At 39.5% G+C, this 18366-nt stretch overlaps 1 protein-coding gene across 1 annotated transcript in view; it reads right to left on the bottom strand.

Moving 5' to 3' along the window:
• Window positions 1-11809: 11809 nt before the first annotated feature.
• The window catches only part of slc2a15a (solute carrier family 2 member 15a), a 68682-nt gene continuing 62125 nt past the window's right edge, over window positions 11810-18366 (bottom strand). The window contains exon 12 of the mRNA XM_033612617.2: window positions 11810-13226. Coding sequence (XP_033468508.1) covers window positions 12972-13226 — 255 coding nt within the window. The 3' untranslated portion in view covers window positions 11810-12971. The remainder of the gene's footprint in view (window positions 13227-18366) is intronic.

The raw sequence follows: 18366 nt of genomic DNA, 5'->3' as shown, positions 1-18366 counted from the left end.
AATAATCATTGGCAAATCAATCAGTCAATCAATTTTATTTATGAAGCTCAGTATCACAAATCACAATTTGCCTCACAGGGCTTTACAGCATACGACATCCCTCTGTCCTTTTGACCCTCGCAACGGATAAGGAAAAACTCCCCAAAAAAACCCTTTAACAGGGAAAAAAAAATGGTAGAAACCTCAGGAAGAGCAACTGAGGAGGGATCCCTCTTCCAGGACGGACAGACGTGCAATAGATGTCGTACAAAACAGATCAACAGAGAGAGAGAGAGAGAGAGAGATGCAGGACAGACAGTAATGATAATAGCTTACAACAACATTAATTTAAGTAATAATATTACAATAATAACTACAGCTATTGTGGTACAATATGTTGTAGGTATATATTGATATATGATAGTATATGCATGTGACCATAAGCATATGTGTATAATGACAGTGAAGTATGACTAATGATAACAGCAGCAGCAGGAGGCATCTGGCAGGACCACGGCAGCAACACAACCACACACATACTATCCAGGCACCGCTGTGATATCTAATTAAAGTCATGAATAATCTTTACAAATTGCCATTTTTAAGACTAGTTCAACACATTCTCACTCCAACCTTGTCACATATTGACATTTGGTCTTGGACACATGGAGATAGGACGTGCAAGGTACCCTGGGTGAGTTGACCTGCCTCCCGCCCGCCACCACACCCGGAGTTCCGCTGCCGTAAATTTCATTGTTGTCCTGCCGCATTTCCTCATGACCAGGAGGTGGCGTTAAACAATAATGCCGACTGGCCGTTAGAGATGCAAATCTTGCGGATATATCCGCGACATCCAAACGACGCAAAGCTTTCCAACAAGACCAAGCACTTGTCGGTAGTCCAATGTTTTCACAACGAAAAACAATGATAAAGTTACACTAAAATGATGTATAACAAAGCTTTCATACAGCTTTGCACACACATTACTCTTGGATGGATTACTCACGAATGCAGGGTCGCACAGAAATGCCACGCATATCACATGAAAGCGCAGGAGCAGAGCTTTCCAATGATACCACACATCATTGTGCTGTCAACCCATCATGCTATAAATACAGATCACTTGTCTACAAAACAAAAACCTTACGAATTTCTTTACAATCCATTATACAGATATTGTTATCAGTCACTTCATATAGTGAGGAATAATATTATTACTATTTTTCTATTATCTTAGATGTAAATATTGCATGTTTCCTTCAGATAAAACACATTTTTGACTTGTGAATGAGTCAATGGAATTTCTTGCAATAATGAAAAAAACACTGGCAATCATGTCCGCCTGGCACAAACCACATGTTTTGGACAGCTGTAAAGTGTCAGAATGTCCCAGCATCATGGTTCTTATATTGCCAGATTCCAGAGACTCCCCTCTTCATATATGGCAGAATATGTCAACTTCCAACTTGCTATGGTGAGATACATGTAAAAATGTAAGAACTGTGTCACACAGATTTGTTTTTTTTCATAGATATAAAAATGAATATAAAATACAGGCACATAGTAGTACATGCAATGATGGCAAATCTGATTAGCCCAGATAGTCCTGAAAAAACAAGATATAGCATGTGTATGTAGCCTTTATAATGACTGTGATATGAGCTTAAAAGTAAAGGCAGTATGATTGATGAGTGCACGAGGACTCAGGTGCGCTCATCTGTACTGGCTCTGTATCATACCGACAAGAAAGGACAGCTCTTCTCATTGGTGTCTGACGCTATAAGTCACTCACCAAGTGACGGTTTTCAACAACTTTGGAGTGCGACTAAGTTGACTGGTTGTAGTATTATGATGTTATGCAGTTTTGCATGCCCCCGCCCAAAGTTGCCTCCATTGTTGAGGCCTTGTGTTAATGACGCTACTGTCCACCTACTGTTTGTACAGTTTTGTGTCCTATAATGTTCTAAGGCCATGTTCAGACAGAAGTCTTAATGATGCCAAAAGAAAAAATAAAGAAAAAAAAAGCTGAACTGGCAAAATGCAGCATCAGTCAAACAAATATGTGTAGATGACTTGACTTGCAACCATCGTGACCAAAGATAAAAGAGTTGGCTGCATTTTAAACCATTGTTACTAAAACCAGAAAAGTCAAATGACCAGACCCCATTACACAGTTTTAGTTCTAAACCCTGCATTACTGTTTTACACTCTGGTGGATTTTTATCAGTATAGCAAGATGCCTGTGGGAGATTAAAATATCTACAATGACATTTTTTGTTGACTAAAAATCAGGCATATTCTAATTATTTATATGCCTGTTTGGGGTTCCCAACAAAACCCTGGACAGACTCCTATATGTACAAAACTGCCAGGGTCCTCACCCGCACCAAGCCCTGGCAGCACATCAACCCTACCCTCATCCATCTCCACTGGCTCCCGGTCAAGTCCTGCATAATCTACAAAATCCTCCTCCTCACCTACAAGTTCCTCCATGCCCTCGCCCCACAGTACATAACGGACCTCCTCTATCCCTACACTCCATCCAGATCACTGCGCTCCTCTGACTGACTACTTCCACCCTCAAAACTCATCTGTTCACCATGGCTTTTTAATTTGATAATCCATCTCATGCCCAGTGCACCATCACACAGTTTCTCTGCTTTCTTCTGTTGTTTGTTATAGTTTTGTTGCTGTTTTGTGCTGCTTGTGTTGTATTGTACTATTCTGTTGGTGTTATTGTTTCATTACTATGTATTGTAAAGTGACCTTGGGCTCATCATGGTCTGTGGCTGTCAGACAAAACAATCCCTACACAGAATAAAGCAACATTACTGAAACATCTTCACCATACACTTACACATATGTGTTTTCATATATATTTCTATGTATTTTTGTCTCCACATTTGTGTTTCCACATAGTATTTGTAGACATCTCTGTCCGTAGTAAAGAACTTGAAAGCCACTAAATCCCTTTGTCTTTGCCCTTATTTCACTTAAAAAAAAAAACAAAAAACAAAAAAACAAAAAACTGCATCACAGCCTATATCTAGTGGGGAGTGGAACAACCCAGCTGACCAAATCTTTTTTTTTTTTTAAATCAATTATTTCACAAGATCAACATAAATCCAGGTTAATGACAACAGCTGTGCGGTATGATCAACCATATGTAAGATTTTTAACCAACAAAATAAGTTAAAGGTGATTAAAGCACCTTTTACACAGACTTTTCTGGGCAGGAATTCAGCACCATTATTGCACCTCACTGGTCTTTATTAAAAGTACAATCATGGAATGGTGGGAACAAAGTTGTCATGTCTTTAGGCTGACATCGTAGGTAGTAACAGTGCTGAAACGACATCAGTGTAAAAACAACAGCTGGCAGGATGGGACGGGTAGGGTAGGACATTTTGACGATGTGTTTTGTGTGCGACCCATTGCCAGGAGATTTAAAAAGCAGCTAGAAGCAGTTAGCAGCTAACTCAAAGAAGAAAAGCAGCCAAAAATGTCGAGAAATATGGATAAACAATGAGGTCCAGGAGCTCCTTACCCTCCGAGCAGAGGGCAAGATTAGCTGCCATATAAAAAGGATGGAAAATGAGTGTTATTGCCATGTTAATGCCATTGTTATTGTTTTATTAATGCACTGCCGATGCGTATGTTATATGTTACACTAGAGACATTCTCGGAACCCATCGGCTATATTCGGTGTCTGACTTCCGGCAGACGGCGATACAGCCTCTTTTTGTGTTTTACAGGCCTAAAGAGGTGAAACGGGATTTCACAAGAAAAAACAAACAGTTTTGAGAAATGTCTGAAAAAATCCTAACTTGTTAATTGACCCCTTAGATTTATCTTGGTGGGTGTGTTCTGTCATTAAATATTTTTTAGTTATAATAAGTCCAATAATGATAATAATGTAATCTCGTTATATTTCTATATAATGACAGTAAAGCTTTCTAATTCTAATTCTACTAATTCTAATTCTACTTACCACTCTCACCGCAGCCACCAAGCTGGACAATGGACTGCCAGACGTTGTCCTTTAATTCATTGTTCATAAAATCATCCCGTATTTTATCAAAAAGGACGGGGTGCTGTGAAATTATCAACCTTTCTCCTGCGTGACTGGATTTTTGACTCTCCAGGGTCTGCGTGACATCACTATAAACAAACAATTTCAGTTGCCCAGCTGTGCATTTCCGCTGGGGTCAAAGTCTGGGTGGAAACTTTTTTCACAGCATTAAAGTTCCGCCCCAGTGTGCAAACTTCCATAAGAACCCATGAAATCAGCTTTTATATTTTTCTGCGAGAATAATCCGTGCGGATATTCACCCTCAATGAGAATGGACTTTAATAGTGCAGTATGCATCAGCAGATCCAGGAACAGCTTTCATCAAGTAAAGAAAGGTAAACCTGCAGATAGTGAGGCAGCTACATCACAATAATTCATATATTCAAATGAAAACAATATATTCTAAAGTCTTAGACACTAAAACATTTTTAAGCATAAACGATAAAGTGGAATTTGAGCTCACATTCCTGATCTGAATGGTGATGGGCTCCCTGTCAGTCTGTTCGTTGGTGCATTTATGTGAGGGGAAAGCATATGTGTGGCCACAGAGCTGTCTGTGTAGCAGCACTGTGCTAAAGCATAAAGAATAGGCCGGCCCAGTCGTAACAAACTCTGTGACAAAATGCTTACAGCCTGTAGCAGAGAAGTGCCACATTCATCAGCTATCTGCCAGAGCATTTACACACCCCACCATCAACAGCCCAGAGGGACAGAGGACAGAGGGGCCAGAGGGGACAAAGATGGACGAAAGATAACAAGCGACTGCAAATGTTTTTGTAGTGTGAAGAGCGAATTATTAGAGAGTAAAGGTGGGAGTCTTGTAAACAGAGGAGAGGTTACTTTGTTTCAGAGATTTGAAGCAGATACGTGGAGCTAGCTGCATCAACATTATACATCAACTGTACTTCTTACAAACTCCATACAGGTAGCTTTCAGTATGATTACACATATTTCAATACATCACACTTCTCTTTAATACTCTGAGTGAGCAGGTCATAGTTCAGACTTCATGTAAGCTAGCTAAGGGCTTATTTATGCTCCCTTAATGTGTGAAAATAGATCCATTTCAAATGTTGTGACCATCAGTGCCCTGATATCTCCATGTGTCCTTTTTGTTGACAAAGATACAGCTGGCAGATGGCAAAAGAGGGTGGAGTCAAAAGTTTCATACAATAACAAACATGGTGAGGGTGGACAGAATAATGTACCTTAAAACGGAGGCATTGTAAATGGCAGTGGTCTTTGATGCTATTACTGCAATATGTAGACGGACAATTCTTTTCACTTTTTAAAATGTCTTTGTCGTCTCCTGCATTTGTATCTCATTTGAAATACGCTACACTGCCCCAGTCGCGTAAGGTAGTGACAATGGGCCCCAGCGCACGCTATTATGAGCGGCCCTATTATGCCCTAGTTACAAGTTATGAAGCACACACACACACACACACACACACACACACACACATAGTTTTAGATATATATATATTTTAGCAACAGTGTGTCTTACTGCCGCTTTTACATTACATCCACTTGCAGATACTTGATATTGGACACATTAACATACATATTACACAACAATCATCATTAAATATCTGTATAAGACAAATCTACAAAAGAAAAAAAGAAATTATTGTGTTGATTAGATGTTATTACACCTCCTAGCCACTAGGTGTCAGGGGCAGTTCCTATTAGACTGCAAAGTAGTGTTATGGTAGTAGGAAGAAGAGCATGATTAACTCAGGAAAATAACATGTATGAGGATGCATGATCTGCCCAGTTCGCAAATTAAAGTTCTTGATGTGAACTAAACAAGGACTATTTATTTCTGGGTGACAACAAACAAAACAATTATTAGTTTAACTTGATAGTTTTTTACTGGTAAATTATAGTTTTTTAAATAGTTTATGAAGAATAAGTTTATAATTTGTTATAGATTGACACTGTTTTACAAAACCAGAAAACCATGATGGAGATGGGTTTGCCTTATTTAGGGTATGTATGGAAAAAGCACCATTTTTGTTTAAATGTGAGTTCTTCTTTGAACACGGGCATATTTCCAGGTGGTAATCGGGCCCCTCCACAAAGCGTATGACTGACAAAGCGCCTCTGTTTGACGAGTTGGGAATGAGAACAGGCTGAGTAAATTGGCAGAAATGGAATATCATATAATAAGTATATTTTGTCAGTGTATAAATCGTTGAATCGTTGTGTTTTCATTACCTTAGAATGAGACATTTTATCTACAAGGTGAGCAGGTCCTCATATAAGGAGATCACCATGTTGCACCACCACCATGTTTCTACAATTGCCCAGAACGGACATTGGCATTGACACTGGCTTCAGATAGGGACATCTGAGTTTTCACATCAGTCACCATAGTTTGAAGTCAATCTGTGACAAGCAGCTTCAGAAAAAAACTGATTAGTAATGTTAAACTGCTGTATTCTTTGTTTTTACTGGTTTAAATCACCTGGTCTGTTTGTTTTGGAGAGGGAGAGACCTCCGTGGATAATTTGGCCCCTGTTAAAAACCTCCTGAACACTCATCACGGAAGGAATTCTGACAAGAAGTTTTAACTGGTTGCAATGTGCAATCCTCACCAGTAGATGTCACTAAATCCCCCTAAATCTTAACACTGGATCTTTAAACTTCACGTTGTCAGATGACTGCAGAATAAAACAGGTGCCTGAGCCTATAATTAATAGCTGTAGTTAGCAGATAACAATTTTTGACAGATGATCAAATCAGTTTTCCCAAGCTCCTCCCCCAGGATGTCTGTCACATGCCACTCTCTGAGTCTCAGAGGGAGATGGCCCAATGGTCTGTGGCTGTCAGACAGGTGGTGATGCAACAAAGTCCAAAAACAATTCCTACATGGGATGGAGCAACATCACTGCAGCACAAGTGTTTGTCTTCTTCAGTGTAAAATTGTAAGTTGTGATATGTTTGCTGTATCCTATTTATTAATTTTTGTAGTCCTGTGTTTTCCAATCGTTTCTTCGTCTCTGGTTTAATCACAGCAGCTGTGAGCTGTTGCTGCTAGATCATCCATCCACTTTTATTACTCAGCGATGTTGTCGCCACTCTATCTGTCACCGGCCGTGTTCCATGAAAACAGACATTTGTCATTGTCCTGTGCCCCCCTGCTCTAATGCCATCAGCTCCAGTGACAGCCACTTGGCTAGGGACACTGGGACACACACACACACACACACACACACACGCACATGAACAAACACAGAGAGAGGCTTGTATGATCAGAGGGGTACACACTACATTAAAGATCACCATAATGCTTCTAAGGGACAGAGGCACCACCACTAATTACACTGCAGGGATGTGTGAGGTGGTGTGTGTGTGTGTGTGTGTGTGTATGCGCGTGTGTGCATGCGTGCGTGCATGCGTGATCATATGTGACCAGGTAGTAGACGTGTCCCACATCAGAAAAACGAAAACAAACATTTAACCCTCGGTGTATATCACAATTGACTTCTGCACAACATCCATCCAGTTATTGTTGGTAATTCACCTACAGGCTGGTTGAGGCGCCCACTAATCTACAGACCGAATGGGTTACCAAGATGACACAGCAGATGGCAGCGCTGTGTGCACTCTCTTGTAATTCTTCTATTTTTGTTTCTTTTTTTTTCAGTTTTCAGCTCTCCCTCAATGGTTACATTCACCAGGAAGGAACTTTTGAAATTTGCTGTTGTTATATATGTAAAATTATTATGCACATCCAAGCACAGTTTTGAGGAAAAACCCCGCAGTTCGTTGTCACTTAACATTCCAGAAATCCACCCTTGTTGATGAGGGAACGATGTGATAAGAATGATAGCACATTTGTCTAACATTGTTAACATGAATATTAAATTCAGCCTATCACGTTATGCCATACCTGTGGGATTCTGTCCAGCTGGCCTGCATTTCTCTCGATAACTTACTACTTAGAATCATGTACTGACTGTATAAATTGAAATATAAGCCTCTCCAGACTCTCAGTGGTCCCAGAAAAAAAATTTATATTGAATGGCATTAAAGGGGACCTATGCTCATTTTTTAAATTCATATATTTTATTCCTCTGGTCTAAGGCCATCCAGAAATATTAGTTAACATGAACAATTGTCTCCCAGATCTAAAAGCTATTGTGCTATAACTCAAATTTGTGATGTCATAGGGTATAAAGTCTGGAGCTGCTTAGTAGACAAAGAATGGTGAAATATTCTCAATGACAGAGCATGCAGATATGATTATTGTCACATTCATACATATTTTATGTTGTAAGCCGTCATTGCTGTCTGTCCTGCATCTCTCTCTGTCTCTCTTTATGTCTCATTTTGTCATATGGAACATTGTAAATTTATTATGTTGACCATCTGTCCATCCTGGAAGAGGGATCCCTCCTCAGTTGCTCTTCCTGAGGTTTATAACATGGTTTTTTTTTCCCTGTTAAAGGGGCTTTTTTGGGGAGTTTTTCCTTATCCGCTGTGAGGGTCTAATATGGGATGTCACATGCTGTAAAGCCCTCTGAGGCAAATTGTTATTTGTGATATATAAATAAAATTGATTGATTGATTGATTGAATGTTCTGAGTATGTGGGTACATTTTCTGTTTCAGAACTGAGAACACTACGATAGAATTAAGTTCATTTGTATTGTATTATTACAGTATTAAAAAAGAAAACAGACATCCCTCCCATGCATTGGTTATGGAGCAGCTCCAAACTTTATACCCTATGACATCACAAGTTTTATAATTACTTCTCTGAGTTTCTGGCAGAAATCTATTTGTTTTAACTCAAACCATGATAGTTTATTTATTTATTTATTTATTTATTTTTATTTTTTTCATAAATTAACAAAGTTGCAAATATTGATTGAACTCTCATAGGTCACAGAAATAACATATTGGAAATGGAAATTTGGGTGGCATTCCCCTTTAAGGAGAGCACCCAAATAATGAAAACATAGCAAGGCAAACAGATTTCATTAAAAAAAAAAAACGTACAGAAAATTTCTTTGCAGCACTATCTAAGTCTCTTGTATTCATTACTGTGCTACTGGAAATCCAAACACATCTAGTTTTGCTAAACATTTACGTAACTAAACATTTGTTAGATTATCATCCCGTGAAGGAATCTGTTGTGTACATGTGTGTGCATGCATACACAACAAATTCCTTCATGGGAAATGTTTTGTTTCCTTAAAGCCAATCGATAGTGGACTATATACACTTTATAGTGATAGGTGAACTATAAGTGTAATGTATAGGTAAAACAAATTGAACTAGAAAACCACCAAAGTATCTAAGCTCAAGCTTTGTATGTGTCTGAGTGAAATGATCACTTACATAAACAGTCATTCACCATCTGTCTCTCAGTTAGACTGGACTGGTAGGATAATTTCCTTTTTGACCACTTAGGGTCAGAAGTGAGTTAGTTTTGGTGCTGTCAATAAGGATCAGCATGGCGTGTGTGTGTGTGTGTGTGTGTGTGTGTTTAAGAGAAACTGTAATTGTATGTATTAGATAAAGCCTGTCCCCTCATTTGCTTGTTTATCATCTTTCTATGAAAACACATTAGTTCAGCCTGCGTAGCTCTAACTTGGTGCATGTCAATAAACTGTATAATATTCCTGCAATCATGAGGTAAATGGAAAAAAAAAATGTAAAGTGATCTTGCATGATTAACCAATATTGTGCAGAATTATCATGAGTCTGACTGGAGTTTATTTAACATACTGTTTATCACAGTCTATGACAGATTAAAAAGAGAAAAAGCATATATCTTGGTAGTTTCTACAAAATGGGCTACATGTTTTCAGTTGCAAGTCAAAGCCACATTTGAGATGTCACAAGCACTTACTGTGATCAAAATAAACTGCAAAGACAGGATTTTTTTCCCTGTTTGAAAATATACAGCTGCACAACATGTAAATGAAAAATGATATAAAATACACAGCAGGGCTGTACACTAATATTTTTGCACATAACACTGGAGCTACAGAGGTTTAAAGGTTTGCAGCACAGGACACAAAAAACTAAACTAAAGCTAGTGCTAAAAAAATGAAAATGAAAAAAGCTTTTGTTATTTATGCACATAGTATCATCAGAGAGGCAAAGGGAGGGAAGGAGCGAGAGACACTTGCGTTATATATGTCTTGTATGTGAAATGTCTGTGTTTTGTCGCTGTATTTTTAAAACAGATCTGTCGGCGCTGTGACTAGGAGGTACTGTCTTCATGTCACAAAATAGACCACAACTACCAAGAAGAATGGGGACCCTCTATGATTCACCTCACACATAAACTAGCAGAGCAGCGTTGAATTGCACGTGTGCTGCGGTAATTTCAATTATCTCACAGACTGATTTAGCGTAGCATGTGCAACATATAGACTGATGTCACACTGTAGACTCATTGACAGACAGATTAAACAGAGGAGCAGCTCTGTGTCTCTCTTAGTGTTGCTGGCGAACTTGTGAGCGTTGGGGCAGAGCTGTGCGGAGAGTGTGAGGAGAGATGGACTCTGGTATGTGTTATGTAATAATAATAATAATAATAATACATTTTACTTATAGGCGCCTTTCATGACACTCAAGGTCACCTTACAGACAAAGATAGTGAAAGTAACAGCAGATAAAAAGTCAGAGGTAAAGAATAAAGTAACATAAAATAAACAAATAACAACAGCAAAACAAGTTTACATTGAATAAAATTCTGTGTAAATGATGGATGTGTGTGGCTAGGTGGATGGGAGTCATACTGAATAGGCTATTTGAAAGTTTTTAAGCAGGATTTGAAAGTGGAGAGTGTGTTGATGCTACGCAACTTTACCAAATATCAATATAAACGGTATTGTCTAAATTTATATCTTGCTTAAAAATATATCAAGATATCGTTCATAGTCGTTATATCGCCCAGCCCTACTCTCCAGGAGTTTGGTTGTTGAACCAGTGCTAAGCAAAGAGGTGAAAATGGTCTCCTAGTGGGTACTGCTCCTCTTCCTGCATCAACTCCAGTTCTGTCCCTGCCAAAGAGGTAATATTCAGTGTCCCTTAAGCCAGTCTGTGACGCCAGGGATCAGTATAGATCTTCGCCCTTGCCTGCCACCTGGCTCACACCACTTCAGTACCTATCCCTGTGAGTGTTTGGTCCACAGGCCAGCAGCTCCATGAGCCACATGGGTCAAGGCCTGGCCACCAGATTACTCACAGGAGTGCCCCGGTTTTTCCTTTTCTGGATGAGGTGCTTCATCTCCATCATGTCTGATTCATAGGATCTGTGAATCGTTCAGTCTGGGTCTTTCCTTGAAACCGTTTTGCTTTGAGAAACCCTACCAGGAGCTATTGTCCCCCCCTTCACCATGTTAAGGAATCTCGGAAGGGATGTGCTACTAGAGAAATTGTTAACAATCAGTCATTAAAACACACAGACACAGTACTACAATATTATTACCTCCGCCAAGAAGGTTATGTTTTCACCAGCGTTGGTCTGTTTGTTTGTCTGCAAAATAACTCAAAAAGTTCTGAAAGGATTTTGATGAAATTTTCAGGAAAGGTTGATAATGGGACAAGGAACAGATGATGAGTTGAAGAAGATAAATTTTGGTGGTGATTGGTTGAAGCGAAGTGGATAAAATAATAAAATGGCGGGAAATCCGAGCTGCTTGGCGGAGGTCTGCGCTCCCCGAGTGCTTTTCTAGTTTAATTAATTAATGTAGTTATCTTTCAACAATTCAAAAAGACATACACATTTCCATGTATTTAAACAAACTGTATTTTGCTGTTTGTACAAAACAATTTCAGCACATTTTACTGTACAGTCTGTAAATTGACAAGGGAAAATATAAACAAGAAATGTAACTTTACAATAAAATAACATGCATAAATATCAGGGTTTCCCACAATGGATTATATTTACTGCAATGTTTAAAGATTAAAAAAAATTATATTAAAATGTTAATTTCTGTCCAAGCTCCAATAGTTTTGTTGAGTCTGCCCAAGTTAATACCTTCACTTGTGGTCCATTCAGAATGGACCTGTGACCAACTTTTGGACCCACCAGTTGGGAACCACTGGCCTAAACTACAAAATATTAGAGCCAAGTTGAGAGAAATCATAGCTTTTCTCTTAGATACTTTCCCTCCCATGGAAGGCTTGTTTTCATAGTTTATTAAAGCACAAGTGTGGTTTACTACAACTTGCATCTTATTTTTGCAGTTTGTCCATCATTCCTAACAGCTGTGATCACATTTTACTCAACAAAGTAATTGTTGTGATCTGGGAATATGGTGACAATTATACAGTGAAGTTGCACAAAAACGCTAACCAAAGTTTATTAAGCTTATCTAAACCACTTCATTTGAAGGGCAAACTGAAAGTGAGAGCACCTGAAGTGTTGCTAATAATCCCTTGTTGAACAGGAAAACTGTGCTCAACTACACTAAGTACAGTAGGTCAAAGATCAAGCAGGAAGTAAGTTTATGAACTGTGATGGATTTTCCATCCAAATGCCTAACTTGGAGGTTTGTTTCCAACCATCTGATGGTCTGTTTTTTGTCCTATCAGACTTCCTTTTAGTGATGTCAGTTTGGTCCCAGATCTCAGCTACTGGTTTGGTGAAAACAATTTTATTAGTACTGATAGGAAGAACTGCCAAATCTATGAAAATAAGACCCAGTTTAATTTAGCTGGACTTTTCCTTTAATGGCTCAGACTGAAAAAAATAATTAATAAACAACTGCAAATGCCAGAACTGCATACTGCACTGTATATTAATTGCTTGATTTACAGTACATCCTCCCAGAGCCCATTGAGTCCAGGCTAAGTGGTGTTTGGTTAATGTGTACATATTACAATGGTGGAATGGCAAAGAGAAGTAATGAATAGTTTTGCAGTCCCAGTGAAAACCTGGAGCTCAGTTAGGGTACAGAAGAAGAACTGTCGAACTCCAGTGAAGTATGTTCCATACCACCGTAGCCATTCATCTTCTTCAGTTTTAGCTGGTCCACGTGGGCCAGGCCTTGGGTCTCAAGCACTGCCTCCTTCTTAGAGAACATCCGGCTGATCTCCATGAATGTCTTGTTTTTGGTCTCTGGGATCACAATGTAGACATAAACTGCCACGGCCAGACAGATGGTGCAAAACACCAAGTAGCAGTAAGACCCTGCTGACATCTGATGGTTAGATGAAAGATGGGGATAGAAAAATTAGATTAAGACAACATGTAACAAGTGATTTATGAATTGTCAATCCAAAAACAATAAGTATTTTGCATTACAGCAGCGGACTCAGAATAGAGAGCAAAGTGAGGGAAAGGGTTAAGAATTCAAGCGCTTCATAAGATGATATATAACAGACATGATGCAGCATGAGGTTGGAAATCAACATCCAAGTTGTAATTATGACTGGGAAACTCAGACTCTTTGAAAGCTCCGTATATCTGACTCAGAGAGTCACAATACAGAAGTGCCTGAAAATCAAGCACATACCACACATCACATGAGCCAAGCTTCTTTGTTCAAGGCCATTACACACAAATTTAATAGATACAGTATAGTGTCAATATATTTTCAATACACTGTATATGCAGCCTTCATTTGACCAACTCTGTAATCATACAAACCTCTTGAGTTATCCTGTGCTGTGAACATGGTGATCTTTTCTGTCTGTGCATCCATCCCACATCCCAGTAAATGCAGCATTAGCACACTGTGACCAGGAATGCTTCAGATGGTCGCTACTGATTTGAAACAGTCTTTAAATTCTTAAAAAAGTTAATAAGTCACTCAGGCAGTGTCCATCATGGCATCTTGATCCTGATCCAGTTCCTGTCAAACACCAGGAGTAGGTTAGCCCGGTGAAACCATCCTGATCTCGCAAGCTCATATTTGATTTCAATCTGCGGATCAGTCTGGCCATGCAATCATTAAGACGCATTCTGGCATCGGTTAAAGCCTACCGGGCCAATCACAACCGTTTATTACTTTGGGGTGGGCACGTCATCAGAATAGGAGGGACAAGGAGCGGAGTGAATGCATTTCGTAAACAACCAAAATGTCTACTGATTTTGAAACTGCCATGGTAAATGTGTTGAAAGAACTGGAATGTACATTTTCTTTGAAAGCTTTTATTGAAAAAAAGGATGTGTTTGCTGTCCTTCCTACGGGGTTTGGTAAAAGTTTAATTTACCAATTGGCTCCGTTGATCGGGAAAAAGATGCGACTCAGTGAAAACCCAGTGGCTATTGTTGTTTCTCCGCTAGTTGCTCTCATGGAGGAGCAAGTCAGGGAAGCAACCAAACTGGGAATCACAGCCATGCAACTCGGAGTCCACAGTGAGGAGGAAATCTGCAAAGACAGCAACACTCTTTCCCAGACATCATCACAGGTAATCTCTGCTGCACGCTGCGCTTGCTTGCTGATCTGTTTACAGTGGCGTTTTGCTAGCCTACGTCACACGTTTCGTTTACTCTGATTGGTTTTCCGTCTTTCAAATTGCGTGAAGGGGCACTTTGAGTGACAGTCGTTGATACCGCCCTTCGGGTATAGAGGAAATGTACACTCCGTGTCCAGACCCATTCAGGTTTTGCGAATTGGGTCTGGCAACGCCAGGCTAGGAGTAGGTTGCACCAACTGGTCTTTACTTAGCCTAGTCCTAACTGCAATGTCTTTAGAATGGACTTTAAGTCGGTTGCACCAAACAAACTTAATCCTAGTCTTAACTACACTCTTACCGATGGAAGTTCATTTGAATATCCAGCAACTATGGCAATTGCCAAGCAGCGCATGTGCTGCTGAAATACATTTTTGATAATCTTCCGCTGTCTTGCTAATGTGTGGCTAAGCATTTATCATCTGTGACAACGTATCCGAAGGAGGATTAGAGCCATGTTAAAGAAAAAAAAACACTTGGATTTCAAGAATTAAGTCATAAATCTACGATAGTAAAGTCATTTCTTTTTTTTTTTTTTTTTGGAGAGTTTTTCCTCATCCACTGTGAGGGGCCATGGACAGAGGGATGTTAAATGCTGTAAAGCCCTCTGAGGCAAATTGTGATTTGTGATATTGGGCTTTATAAATAAAACTGAATTGAATTTAATCGAATTATATTAATTGGTGTGTGAGTAAATCACTATGTGGAGCACACATGAATACACCAGAGCTGGAGGACCCACCTGCCAGTTTGGTTTGCCGGTCAGCTACAGCAGCACAGGACAGACAGTTACGCATAGGAACAGGACTGTTCCTGTGCCAGTGTTGCTCCACCACTGTAGGGAATGTTAATGGAAACACATCCAACATACTAACACACATGCTTTCAGCAGCCTTAGGATGCAAAACATAACGGGATGTGTTGTAGGTATATCAATGGAAACACATTGAACATGATAAGGCACAGTACAGCATCACCCAGATGTGCCGTCACCAGCGACACCCTCCTATAATGTAGTCTGTATATGACACAACAACCTTCAGGGGTTATTTTTTTTCTGGTGGCAGAAGTGGAGTGGTGTAGATTTGTGTGGATAAATGAAAAATGAAAACAATAAACAGTTTTCAGGTGGTAATGTGTTACGTGACATTGTGAATGTAATAATATCACCTAAAATCTTGTTAGTAACGCATTATATTACTTTGGTACTGCTAAAACATATATTACTGTCACTCCCAACACTGTTTACACACACTTTGTCGCTTTTTATACCATGTTACCCAACTTCACAGACTTAATCTGTGACTTAATTTGTCATAAAATTACAAGTTCAATCTTGTAATATAACAGCTTTATTCTTGTAATATTACAACTTTATTTTCGTAGATTTATTACTTTATTCATGTAATATTACGACTTTATTCTTGTAGATTTACGACTCTAATTTTTTTGTCTTTAGTGTGGCCCCAATCCTTTGTGACATAATTATGAAGGATCAGAGAAAAAGAAAAGTAAATTTCATCAGGATACAAAGATTTATAAAGCTGTACAGCAGAGGCATGTCTCATTGTTTGATTGACAGCAGCTGGCAGGTGGAGCGCCACAGGTAATATGAAAGGAGAGAAAAGATAAACAAAAACTTGGCAGTAGCTTATAACCCATAGACAGTGTGTTGTTAGCAGTAGTATTCAAGACAAAGGACCACATCAGCATCTTAACAGACCGAAGTGACATTTGCAAGTAAGTTTATGTGCTGCTGCTTAGTGTGCTGCAGCTAATTAGCTAGCTATCTAGCTTGATAACTAACATTAGCAGTGCACTTTTCACCGGTGAACGTTTGGTCGCTCGTTCAACTAGCCGAAGTGAAGGACAAGACGCGTGATCATGTTTGTAAGTTAGCTGGATAAAAGGGAAACTTTCGCAGGAAGCTAATGCGATTAGTAGATTGCTGTTTTCTTTGTGGCTCCTATGTTGTGTTTCAGGCTGCTGACTTATCCAAATGGTTGAGATTTTGACTACGTCTGCTCCTGACTAGGCGTAAGATTTATGCACAGTCTTGGCGAGAAAAGGGCTAAAGCCTAGATGGTGCAACCGGTGTAACTATGAGATCTGACTTAGAATGCCAAATTATGACCAACTTAGCCTCAGACCAGGTGTAAGCCTTGTTGGTGCAACCAGCCCCAGCTGATCTCTATACAGCGCTGTTGATCATTTTGGGACCATGTGGGACTCAGGAAGACAGTAACTTTGGGCTCACTTACAAGCCTTTTCCAGTGCAGGGTAGAAACATGTATTCATTGTCATGTGCTGCTTTTGTTTTCACTGTTCTCCGCTGGCCTTGGTGACAATGGTCAAATTTGCTGATTTGGGATTGGTGAAGTGACTCATCATCACTACAAGGACAATCATAAAAGTAGCCACAATGTCACAACTGCATCTGTATCAGCCAAGACAACCAGTTCATTAAAACAAAAGGAAGAAGAGGGGCATCTGGTAGCCTAGCAGTAAAGATCAGATAACTGTAAAGTCCCTGGTTGGCTCATGGCCAGGTGTCTGTGTTGCATGTTACAGCTTTCTCTCTCCCTCAATCAAAAAAGGAAGAGGGAAAACACTCTCTTAATGAGATAAAGGTTTGTGAGAAAACAATAAAAAAATGGGAAAGCCACACAGGCTACTTAAGGAGGTCTTTCCTTTAGTTAACACTCATATATTAGATATGATCAATATATCCTTATTAACAGGCTATGTATCACAGTCTTTTAAGGTAGCTGTAATTAAACCTCTACTAAAAAAGCCCACCCTGGATCCAGAGGTGTTAGCCAACTATAGACCAATATCTAATCTTCCCTTTATGTCAAAGATTCTTGAAAAAGTAGTCGCAGACCAGCTGTGTGATTTTCTCCATGATAATAATTTATTTGAGGAATTTCAGTCAGAATTTAGAGTGCATCATAGCACTGAGACAGCACTAGTTAAAATTACAAATGACCTTCTGATTGCTTCAGACAAAGGACTTGTCTCTGTACTTGTTTTATTAGATCTTAGTGTGGCGTTTGACACAATTGACCATCAAATTCTACTGCAGAGACTGGATCACTTAATTGGCCTAAAAGGTTCTGCACTGAGCTGGTTTAAATCTTATTTATCTGATCGTTTTCAGTTTGTTGACGTTCATAATGAATCATCCTTACGTACCAAAGTTTGTTTTGGAGTTCCGCAAGGTTCTGTGCTCGGACCAATCCTATTTACTCTATATATGCTTCCTTTAGGTAACATCATTAGAAATCACTCTATAAATTTCCATTGTTATGCGGATGATAGACAGTTGTATTTATCGATGAAGCCAGAAGAAAGTAATCAATTAACTAAACTTCATAACTGCCTTAAAGACATAAAAACTTGGATGAGCACCAATTTCCTGATGTTAAATTCAGACAAAACTGAAGTTATTGTTCTTGGCCCCACCAGAACACTGCACTCTGAGAACGCAGGGTTACTCGTGGTCCCTAAAGTCTCCAAAAGTAGATCAGGAGCTAGAGCCTTCAGCTATCAGGCTCCTCTCCTGTGGAATCATCTTCCTGTTACGGTCCGGGAGGCAGACACCGTCTCCACATTTAAGACTAGACTTAAGACTTTCCTCTTTGATAAAGCTTATAGTTAGGGCTGGCTCAGGCTTGCCCTGTACCAGCCCCTAGTTAGGCTGACTTAGGCCTAGTCTGCCGGAGGACCCCCCCCCATAATACACCGGGCACCTTCTCTCCTTCTCTCTCTCTCTCTCTCGTATTCTATTACTGCATCTTGCTAACTCGGCCATTCTGGATGTCACTAACTCGGCTTCTTCTCCGGAGCCTTTGTGCTCCACTGTCTCTCAGATTAACTCAT

Source organism: Epinephelus lanceolatus, chromosome 17 (assembly GCF_041903045.1).
Source record: "Epinephelus lanceolatus isolate andai-2023 chromosome 17, ASM4190304v1, whole genome shotgun sequence".
NCBI lineage: Eukaryota > Metazoa > Chordata > Actinopteri > Perciformes > Serranidae > Epinephelus > Epinephelus lanceolatus.
This window is presented reverse-complemented; position numbering and strand designations above follow the sequence as displayed.